The sequence below is a fragment of the Labeo rohita genome, chromosome 15, assembly GCF_022985175.1.
Source record: "Labeo rohita strain BAU-BD-2019 chromosome 15, IGBB_LRoh.1.0, whole genome shotgun sequence".
Taxonomy (NCBI): Eukaryota; Metazoa; Chordata; class Actinopteri; order Cypriniformes; family Cyprinidae; genus Labeo; species Labeo rohita.
In genome coordinates, this window is record NC_066883.1 from 21429372 (window position 1) to 21441732 (window position 12361).

The window sequence follows — 12361 nt, forward strand, 5'->3', positions numbered from 1 at the left end:
GATTTGTTCAAAACCCCACTTATGTATTCAGGATTGCAAGTCACACAAGTCTTTTGAATCATTTATTCAACTTATTTGTTCAAAACTACTGATTCATTCAGGGAGGAAACAAGTGGCATGAGTCTTGATTCATTTATTTAACTGATTTGTTCAAAGCTGCTTATTCAAGGAGTAAACAAGTGAAGTGAGTCTTTGGATCATTTATTCAACTGATTTGTTCAAAAACACTGATTCATTCAGAGAGAAAACAAGTGATGTGAGTTGTTGATTTATTCATTCAACTGATTTGTTAAAAGCTACTGTTTCATTCAGGGAGGAAACAAGTAAAGTGAGTCTTTAAATCATCTATTCAACTGATTTGTTCAAAATCACTGATTTATTCAGAAATGCAAGGTACACACGTCTTTGGAATCATTCATTAAACCGATTTGTTCACTACATTATTTAATTCAGAGAGGAAACACGTGACTTGAGTCTTTGAATTATTTATTCAAACGATTTGTTCACAACTACTGATTCATTCAGGGGCAACAAATTACGTGAGTCTTTGAATCATTTATTCAACTGGTTTGTTCAATACACTGATTTATTCAGAGAGGAAATAAGTAATGTGAATCTTTAAGCCATTTATTTGACTTACTTGTTCAAAACTGCTGTTTCAGTAACAAGTACAGTAAGTCTCTGAATCATTTATTCACCTGATTTGCTCAAAACCACTGATTTATTCAGCAATGCAAGTCACAAGTCTTTTAATCATTAATTCAACCGATTTGTTCAAAAACACTGATTCATTCAGAAAGGTAACAAGTGATGTGAGTCTTTGAATCATTTATTTAACTGATTTGTTCAAAACTACTTTTTTATTCTGAAATGCAAGTCACACGATTTTTTTGAATCATTCATGTAACTGATTTGTTCAAAAATACTGTTTCAGTAACAAGTAAATTGAATCTTTGAATCATCTATTCACCTGCTTTGTTCAAAACCACTGATTTATCAAGTCACAAGTCATTGAATCATTTATTCAACTGATTTGTTCAAAACTACTGTTTCATTCAGGGAGGAAACAAGTAAAGTGAGTCTTTGAATCATTTATTCAACTGATTTGTTTAAAAGAACCACTGAGTTTATTTAGGAATGCAAGTTACACCAGTCTTTTGAATCATTTAACCAATTTATTCAAAAACACTGATTTATTCAGAGAAGAAACTAGTGAAGTGAGTCTTTGAATCATTCATTCAACTGATTTTTTCAAAAGCACTGATTTATTCAGGAATTCAAGTCAAACAAGTCTTCTGAATCATTCATTGAACAGATTTGTTCAAAACACTGATTCATTCAGGGAGGAAACAACTGACCTGAGTCGTTGAATCATCTATTCAGCTGATTGATCAAAACAACTGTTTCATTCAGGGAGGAAATAAGTAAAGTGAGTCTTTGAATCATTTATTCAACTGATTTGTTCAACAGAACCACTGAGTTTATTTAGGAATGCAAGTCACACCAGTCTTTTGAATCATTTATTGAACCAATTTATGCAAAAACACTGATTTATTCAGAGAGGAAACTAGTGAAGGGAGTCTTTGAATCATTTATTCAACTGATTTTTTCAAAAGCACTGATTTATTCAGGAACGCAAGTCACACAAGTCTTCTGAATCATTCATTCAGCAGACTTGTTCAAAAACACTGATTCATTCAGGGAGGAAACAACTGACCTGAGTCGTTGAATCATTTATTCAGCTGATTTGTTCAAAACTACTTATTTATGCGGGAATGCAAGCCATACAAATCTTTCAATCATTCATTCAACAGATTTGTTCAAAAACACTGAATCATTAGAGAGGAAACAAGTGAAGTAAGTCTTTGATTCTATTCTATTAGGATTTGTTTAAAAACCCTGATTTATTTAGGAGCTAAACAAGAGCTTCTTTTATGAACAAACCCGCACTACTGTGTTTCTCATATATTTGCACCTGTTCTGCATGTTTTGGATTCATTTTTCACTGGCAGAGTAAAAACAGACAGTGTAGTACTGTGTCTAAAAAGTGAGTTAGACCTAATTGTTGACATATTTGTTGAACTGTTCTATCCACCCTGTTTTTCAACACTGAAGTAAGCTGTTATGGGTAAATAACTAGAAGTACAGAAAGCTATTTGTGCTACAAATGAGTGTGTCTATTATTTTGATAAGAAATGAAAATAATGTTATAACAAATGCCAGTTTGCAGTATCAAGCCAAATAAAAGACTGTTTTGTACAGCTAAAATGACTAGTAGTTGTCAATACCCAGCCTTGCACATTCAGATTTAAAATATCTATGCCTGTTGTTAATGTACATTATTGATAAGGTGGATAAAAGTGATGACGTGCTGTTTTGTGTATCAAACATTTTGGAAAAGCAACACTCTATATCTAGTGTCTCACTGCTCATATATATTTTTCCTGGGTATTTTAGCAGTGGTGGTAGCTTTGAACATTAACATTGCTTGTTTACCACTGTAGCATAGCAAGAGCACACTATGTAAACGCTTCCTAAGAAACACAATGAATTGATCGTTTTTAAAGCCTATTGTATAAGTGTACTAGTCGATTTTGAAAATATGTATTTTCCACATCCCTAGTTGCTGGTTCAGCAAGTTAAAGATGGTAAATTTGTTCTTTTTAACCAAACAAGAGATACTCCCACAGCAGCGCAGTCTGTTAAAATGGCCTTGATACTGACGTCTCCTCAGAGGGTTATTTTTATTTGCCTCAGTAGTTATATTTGTTGCTTACAACACACATAGAGCATAAAGGAGAATACATAAATGATCAAACATTACTGTGGCCTCCCTTGAGCTCATGATGTGCTCTGTTCTGCCTTTATACTATAAAAAAGGATATTTAAATAATTATTACATTGTAATAATAATAAAAAAAAAAATCTAACTTTTTAGTAACTTTTGCATCTAAATTTTCCAGTTGGTTCAGTTGAAATGTAAAATAAATATTATACATTTTTAGGTATATTTTATATATCCAGAAGACAGCTATAAATGTATTATGGTAGTATTCATATCTTAACTCAATGTGCTTTTTATCACATAATTTTATTTACAAATCAACAGGATATTTTTTGAAAATTCTTAAAAGGTAAAAGAGCAACTACACTGAAGACTTCAGTGCAGCTTTCTGACAAGATGCACTAGCAGTACCTTTTGTAGCTTAATCATGTACATCAAGCTCTTTTATGTTGGTGAAGCTCTTTCAGCTGTTTGAAAGATAGTTAATGAGTGTGCTTTTATGTCATTACTGTTGACAGTTTGTTCATTGATAATCAGTCTAGTATAATAGCTGTATAAATGTCACAATCAAGATTCTGCTGCTTTGACGCTTTTCAAGCCTCATTTGGATCTAACGGTTCAAATGGAAAAGCATATTAAATGGCAGTTAGTGCGCTTAAAGGTGATGCAATTGTCCATTTTATCTGCATTCAGTCACTCTGGTTGATTAAGTGTGTGATGGTGCTTATTTAATAGCCATTTGTACATTGGACAACTCGGTTGAGTGATGAGTTCCTCTCTCCTCACAGTACCGCCATCCTCCATGGCTGGTCTCTTTTGACTACTGTTAGCCAACGGCCCAGTGGGAGCAGCAGCACAAGGTGATTTTGAGAGTTTAGTGGCTTTATTATGTTGAGAATGTAGTGTTGAACGGGCCTTTGGGACATACTATAAACCCCCATGTATTGTAAGATCAAATGGTTTGTTTCAGTGTTTCTTTAGCCTGCAGGATACATAGTGGTTTGTGAGGTACACAGGTTAATAGGTAGCTAGAAGAAATATAGTGCAATAGAATCTAACTTCAGATACAGAGTGCACATAAACAAACACACAATGTAATTCTATAATGCAGTGGGTAATGCCAAGGAAGTGTGTAATATATGGAGAGATTGAATTATGTATACATTAGCATTCCCATTTGTCTAAGCTACTCAGCTGTGCAAGAATGAAGGCTCCATTATTTAGGAGCTGCGGTGCTATTATGAGGGCAAAGGTTTGAATATGGCAGTCTTCCATCTTGCTTGAATCTTGCTCCTGTCTTGCTTCACTTGTCAAGTAAAGCCTTGCGGTGCTTTTGTGGGGAGGCAGGTTTGAATTAGGTCTGTGTCATATTAAATTTTCTGATCGGTAACATTGCTATTTTCTGTCTTGCTTAATTTAACTGTTAAATTGAGGTCATCTTTTAGAAGCTGGGGTGCTTTTGTGGGGATGCAGGTATGAATCTGGCCAGCGTCATGTCAAATTGTCAAATTTTTAACATTTCCTGCTTCACTTTAGCTATCAAATAAAGCTCAGTTTCTATCTTTTAGGATCTGTGGTGTTTTATAGGTTCAAATGTGGCCTCTGTCATATCCTGTTGTCTAATCTTTAACATCACTATTACATATCTAGCGTAATTTACCTATCAGCTAAAGGCCGGAAACCTCAAAAGCTTCTGCCATTTAGGGGGTTATAGTGCTCATGTGGAAGAATGTGTTTGGTTAAAGGTGTTTGAATCAGGCCTGCAACATATCTGATTCTCCCATCTTTCATTTCTTGTTCCGACTGTCTTTAACTATCAATCAACAGCCAAAACCTCCCACTATTTAGGAGTTATGGTGCTTATATGGAAAAAGCGGGTTCAAGTCTGGCCTGCAACATATCCAATTTTCCAATCTTTAATTTTATCTGCTGTCTGTCTTCGTTAACCTTTCCGTCAAAGGTTAAAATGCCCAAAAGCTTCTATTATTTCGACCATACGGTGCTAAAATGAGGAAAACTGGTTCAAGCCTGGCCTGCAACTTATCCAGTTCTCCATTCTTTAACTTTATTTCCTGTCTGTTTTTATTTACCTATCAGCCAAGGGCCAAAATGCCCAAAAGCTCCCACTATTTATGAGTTATGGTGCTCATATGGGAAAAATGGTTTCAAGCATAGCCTGCAACATATCCAATTCTCCAATCTTTAATTTTATATGCTGTCTATCTTTATTTACCTATCAGTAAAAGGCCAGAATGCCCAAAAGCTTCAACTATTTAGGAGATGTGCTGCTCAAATGGGAGAAAAAAACCGTGCAACATATCCACTTCTCCAGTCTTTAATTTTATTTTCCACCTGTCTTTATTTACCTTTCAGTTAAAGGCTACAATGCCCAAAAGTTCCCACTAATTAGGAGCTATGGTGCTTATATAGAAAAAACGGGTTCAAGTCTGACCTGCAATATATTCAGTTCTCCAATCCTTAATTTTATTTGCTGTCTGACTTAATTTACCTATCAGTCAAAGGCTAAAATGCCCCAAAAAATTCCACTATTTAGAAGTGTTGGTTCCTACATGGAAAAAACGGGTTCAGGTCTGGCCTGCAACATATCCACTTCTGCAGTCTTTAATTTCATTTCCTGCCTGTCTTTATTTATCTATCAGTCAAATGCAAAAACATCCAAAAGCTCCCACTAATTAGGAGTTATAGTGCTTATATGGAAAAAACGTGTTCAAGTCTGGTCTGCAACATATTCAGTTCCCCATTCTTTAATTTTATTTTCTGTCTGTTTTTATTTACCAATCAGTCAAAAGCCAAAATGCTCAATCATTTCCCATCTTTCTCTACCCCAAGTCCAAAAAGCCCATAAATAAATACAATTCAATTGATTTAACACACAGCAGTGCAAACACACTGCTGCACATGCTTTTCTGGATAGTATCAAGATGCACTAAGACAAGGACGGTGCTGCTCATACCATAACTGTCAACCCTGGTATCCATGCACATTACACAATGCGTTTCATGCCCCGGCACGCGTTGCTGCTCTCCATCGATTCTTCTAAAAGGGTCAGCAGCCGAGCCAAGACTGGAAGATTGAATAGAACCTCGGCTGCAGTGGACCTCCACACGGCTCAGAGTCTCATACCGCAATGCCTTTAAAATGTCATTGCCCCGCAACAGATCTCCCCTTCTGATATTTTTACCCTGCGCTAGGATTCCATTTAGCATTGGCAATTCCAGTTCCTTGCTTTGACATCTACATTTGCGACCGCGGATTGGGGACAAGAAAAGAACCTCAGGGCTCAGCGCAGGGCCAGTGTTTCCATTTGGCACTCTTTGTTGCGAGATTTGGGGGTGAACCTGGGAGAATTGCCCAGTTTGAGCTTTCTCCACTTGTTCTGTGGGAACAGCCTTTTACTATCGGCTAAGACAGAGAGGAGGGGGTGTGAGAAGATGACTTAGCTTGCCGTTGGAGACAGATGGAGACTCCTGTATGGGCGGCCAGTATAGATTTACCGTCTTTTCTTATAATTTTTTTTTTTTTTTAATGCGAATAAATGTATGCTTTAGCGTAAATATTCACCATGACAGGTATTACTGATGGGAAAACGTCCGTAATGAATGTGGCTTTGCCCCAAATGTGACAGCACATTAATTGCTAATAATTTTTTTTTTAAATATCCCCTGTGAGTCAGTGGTAAAGGCAAAAATCTATGTGTTCTCCTCACAGAACACATTAACTCAAATTGGACTCATGTATATAGTAATTTAATTGCTTTTTACCCAAAAGCACATTAAAATTGCAAAAAAAAAATGTGAGGCTTAACTGCCTTCACTGCTCTGCCGCAAGCGAATACATTTAATCTCATTTACAACATACCGCGGATCTCCATTTACCATCTCTAAACAAACATCTCGATATTTATGGCAGTCTTAAGTGGACTGTTATTTATATTGCCCTTTTTTAATAGGAGGACTCTCATGGCTGATTCGGTCTTGTTTGAATTAAATCATTAAAGCGTTCTGAATCACTGCAGTTCCATTTATGCATTATGTAATTTGTTTTTGTGTTTTTGATGATTGTACAGTCCAAGATTAGATGGGTTGTGCTTACTTCCACTGCAATATTTATGCACACAAGCATGAACTCTTCCAGCATACTGCTCTTGTCAGGGTTTGACAACTGGCATTAAAAAATCTTTATAATCGTGCACAGTTCCAGCATTCCAGTGTAAATAAAGCACTTTCAGGGCAAAGCGTGTGAGTCATGCCGCAAATTCAGGGTCACTGGAGAGCTAATTATGTGTTGGCTTGAAGAATGGCGGAAAAATAAACCATTTCAATATGCCAATATGACAGGTAACAGAAATATCACAAGGATAGTTTGAAAATAGGTTGACGTGCATCACAAGCGACAGGTGCTCATCTGACAGGGTTTGCATAAAGCTTTCCTCGTGCGGTTTTGTTTAAAAAGCAGGATTTTTGCTGTTGAATCGGTGTCAGATATCATTAGGCTTTTTTCACGTCAAATATTACAGCGGTAAAAGTGTACATTTTATTTGCTTAACGCAGATTTTAATATCCTTGAGCGTCAGATACTGGCTGTGGCATATGTTGTTGCTACGCCTTGTATCAACTCACCACGGACTAGATATATTAAAAGCGGATTGAATATATAATATGGGTTCACGAAAGTGGGCATATATGTGCATTAATAGCACTAAGCCACCAGTGACTGTAAACATAGTGCAAGGATATATGTACCGTGCAACATTCATAGCAAGTCAGAAAAAAAAACTGTCAAATCAAAGAACATCATACATCTTGTTTACTGTAAGCGAATGTGGTTTAATGCACGCGCAAAGGCGACCCAGAAACACTTGTGATTCTTCATTGTGTTGAATGATTTCTGTGGCATCTTAAGGACTGCTTAATCTCTTTTGTCCCAGCTGTGTTTGTCAAAATTTCTTGTCTCACTTTCTGGGTCTGTCTCTGTCTTCTTGAACTGTGTCCCAGCTGCCATTCTCGATGACCCGATGGAGTGTAGCCGCGGAGAGCGATTGGCCATCACTCTGGCGAAAGACAGCATCAACCGTTCCAGCAACCGCTCCACCACAGGCAAACTGGAGGTGGACATCTTTGAGCTGCTCCGAGACAGTGAATACGAGACTGGGGAAACTAGTGAGTATTCACATGTTTTATATCATTTCTGAGGTGTATGTTATTTTACATGCAGTATAATTTTTATACATTATACCTAAACAAATACTGTAAAGTATGATGCTTTTTATATTTTAATATAATAATATGCACCCTTGCATTTTTATTATGTTTTAATATAATATTATACATTTTTATACATATATTTTTTCAATTCATAATATCTCTCTTACAATTTTATAATATATTAAATGGTACTTTTGATAAATCAATTTAAAACCAAGCGTCCTTGTGTTTGTACAGATGGACAAGCAGTTATCAAACAAGTCGCATGCTGTGTTTGTCCAATCATTGCTTGTAACCTTTATAAATATGCAAATAATTAACCCAGGTTTTACAAGTGTACAATGTGAAATCTCACAACCTATCAACCCCTAATTAATTAATTACCCAGGATAAATTATGGATAGTGAACACATGGAACCACATAACCTAGGATTATGGTTACTTGAGGTTAAAAAAAGACCTTTTAAAGGGATAATTCACCCAAAAATGGAAATTCTGTCATTATTTACTAAAAAGAAAATATTGAAGAAAATAATGTTATGTCCATACAGTGAAAGTCAATGAAATCCAATGTTTCTGGATCCCAACAGTACTCGGAATATCTTTATTTGTGCCCAATTAATGAAAGAAAGTCATACAGATTTGATAGGGCCCCACAAATTTTTTTTTTATTTTTCCAGAATTCCGTTTTATATGTTTGTTTTATGTTTTTTTCAAATTCTGATTTTCTGTTTTAATTTTTTAGACTGTTTTAAGGGTTGAAATAAATTGTATTAATCAAAAAAAAGGTCTAATTAATTGAAATCATGAAACTTGAATTAACAGCCTTTTATTAAAGGTTTAAAAAATACTACATTTCTAAAGCCCTATGAAATATTTTTTTTTTTTCTCTCTCTCAAATTGATTTACTTTGACCAAATTCTGTTTTCCATTAAATTTCTGGATTACATTTTAATGGTTTCATTAAATATTAATAATCAAAGGCTTCTGTAATTAATTGATTTTATTTTTTTTTTTTTTAAAGTATTATTTTACTTACTCTTATTTTACTTACTCTTTTTTCCAGAAATACTGTGTTACTGCTAAATAAATTCTGGTAATTCTTTTTTTTTTTTTTTTTTCTGATAAATGTTCCTTTAAAAATAATGTCTAATAATAATTTTATTAGTAGTAGTAGTACTATCATTAAATTAAATATTTCTGTCACACTTTCTTCAAGTTAAACCAAACTTTTATCTTGACAGGCTGCAGTGAAGTCCTTTAAGTTTCTGTTTGTATATGATATGTGACCCTGGACCACAAAACCAGTCATAAGGATAAATTTTTTTAAATTAAGATTGATACATAATCTGAAAACTGAATAAATAAGCTTTCCATTGATGTATGGTTTGTATGGAGATACAACTATTTGAAAATCTGAAATCTGAGGGTGCAAAAAAAATCAAAATATTGAGAAAATCGCCATTAGCGCAGTTGTCCAAATGAAGTTCTTAGCAATTCATATTACTAATTCAAAAAGTTTTGATATATTTATGGTAGGAAATTTACTAAATATCTTCATGGATCATGATCTTTACTTAATATCCAAATTATTTTTGACATGAAAGAAAAATCGATAATTTTGACCCATACAAAGCGTTATTGGCTATTTCTACACATGTACCTACAAACTGGTTCTGTGGTCTAGGGTCACATATGATGATATTTATTCTCGAAAGAAAAGATGCTCATGAAGTGACTCTCAGAGCAGTTCTAGAGATTATGTTCATGTGCTTGTGAACTCACCAAGAGCATCTGCGCCATTCATTCACACAGAGACACGCGGAACGTGCCTTTTTAAATGGAATTTTTACAGCATAATATTACAGACACTAGTCCATATTGCATTTCGATTGGAGCGTACTGACCTACTTTTGATTTATTCATCCAAAATTTGGCAAAATTCCATGACATTCCGTGTTATACAGTAAATTCTGTGATTCCGTCTGTGTTTTCCGCATTGCGGAAATCATAGGGCCCAAGTTTGAAACAGCATGAGGGTTAGTAAATGATGACAGATTTTTTTAGCTTTGGGAGAACTATCCCTAACCAATTAGATTAATACACTGCCAGGAACTACAATGCCTACTCATCCTCCTCGATACATTTGTTTTACTTTAGTTAGAATGTGTTTGCAAAGCTCTTTAGTTTTAATTTTTTCAGCTGTCCTTTAACTCACAACCTGAATAATGGTCCCTTAACCGTCGTGGTTTTATTCAGCAGTTGTAGGAATTGTAATGATTCACAGGTAGAGGCAAATTATGAGATAATTGTGTCCTCGCGAGGACATTCCTTCTGTAAAACATGCACTGAATACTTATTCAAACAGCAGAACGTTGTGTTGTATTTACTTATGAGCACATCTATGTTTTCTTTTACATCTTCTAATGGAAATATATTTTTTCTTGTTTTTAATGTTTTCTAACTTTTATAATAAAGTGCAGTGATATGTATAAATAGACTTCTATACATGCATAATTAGAGTGTCTGTCATTTTCATCTTTCCGTATGTTCTTGGCTGGTAGCAGATGATGCTTTCGGTGATAAAGAAAGGGACTAATATACTGTTTGATAGCAGTTCAGTTAACAGGTTTTCACTCATCAGAGATTAAAGTGTGCTGTCATACTCTGATGTCTTCGCAGTCAGAAGGTATGCAGGACTTATTGTAAAAATATTTGTTTCCTTGGTTACGGCAAAATCAAGCTTAGCTAAAAGGTCAGCTGATACACCATATACAAATTACATTGCAGATGTTTTTCATTAACACAAACTACAATAAGAATCAATGTTTGGTAACACTTTAGTATAGGGAGCAATTCTCACTATTAACTTGTTATTAGCATGCCTATTATTAACATCTTGGCTGTTTTTAGTACTCATAAGGCACCTTTTCTGCATGACCATATTCTACATCCCTAATTCTACCCAATGCCTGATCTGAACAACTATCTTACTAACTATGAATAAGCAGCAAATTAGGAGTTTATTGAGGCAAAAGTGTGACCCAGTGTTCACCCTGCTGAAACACAGCTGGTTTTAGCTGGTCTTCCAAACTGGCTAGGCTGGTCAGGCTGACCAGCTAAGACCAGGCTGGCCAGCCAAGGAAGTGGCCAAAACCCCTCTAAACCTAAGCTGGTTGGCTGGGTTTAGCTGTTTTTTTTTTTAGCAGGGCAATAGGATCTACAGTATAATTATCTGAATTTGAGAGATTTATTTATACAATTTGTTTCACAGATTTAATTATGTGATTGGTGACCTATTGTAGAAATAGTGCAGAGTCTGATTTTATTTTTTTGTTTTTGTTTTTATTTTTAATTTTATTTAAAATTTAGGCCTACTTATTTAAATGGTGACCTAAAAATAGTACAGAATCTGAGTATTCTTTATTCATTTTATGTTGTAACATTTTGTTTTGGAATGTACTTATTTTATTGGTGACCTACTGTAGAAATAGTGCAGAATCTGAAATATACTTTGTTAATTTTATGTTGTAATATTTTCTTTTCAAATTTACTTAATTGGTTGGGACCTACTGTAGAAATAGTGTAGAATCTGAAATATTCTTTATTAATTTTATCTTGTAATATTTTGTTTTAGAATTTGCTTATTTGATTAGGGACCTACTGTAGAAATGGTGCAGAATCAGAAATATTTGTTATTAATTTTATCTTGTAATAGTTTGTTTTAAAATGTACTTGATTGGTGACCTACTTTAGAAATAGTGCAGAATTTGAAATATTTTTTAATAATTTTATGTTGTAATAGTTTGTTTTCAAATGTACTTATTTGATTGGTGATCTGCTGTGGAAATAGTGCAGAATAAAAATATTCTTTATTATTTTTATCTTGTAGTATTTAAACAGTGTAAAATCTGAAATATTCTTTATTAATTTTATGTTGTAATAGTTTGTTTTAAAAAAGTACTTGTTTGTTTGGGGACAAACTGTAGAAATAGTGCAAAATCTGAAATATTTTTTATTAATTTTATTTTGTAACATTTTGTTGTAAATTTTACAAAATCGTTTATTTATTATTAACATTTAGCAAATTTATTTATTTATTTATTTTAATTATGAGCATTATTTAAAGAGAAAAAGTTTCACATCATTTTTATTTATTTATTTATTTATTTTACATTCAGCAATTGCAGTATCATAAATCTTTCTTTTTATTTCCTGGTTTGAATCCCAGATTTTCAATATTGGTTCAAACTTTTGAACTTCAATCTGCCTTTAAAATTTAAACTGACAGTCAGCGGATTTCAAGCGAATAGTGCGACTTTTACTTTAACAGCTGCCTGTCAATCTTTTT

At 34.2% G+C, this 12361-nt stretch overlaps 1 protein-coding gene across 1 annotated transcript in view; it reads left to right on the forward strand.

The window, feature by feature from the left end:
* grik4 (glutamate receptor, ionotropic, kainate 4) overlaps positions 1-12361 on the forward strand; it is a 455824-nt gene that overhangs the window by 260960 nt on the left and 182503 nt on the right. The window contains exon 4 of the mRNA XM_051129192.1: positions 7801-7965. Within this exon, the coding sequence (XP_050985149.1) occupies positions 7801-7965 (165 nt within the window). The remainder of the gene's footprint in view (positions 1-7800; positions 7966-12361) is intronic.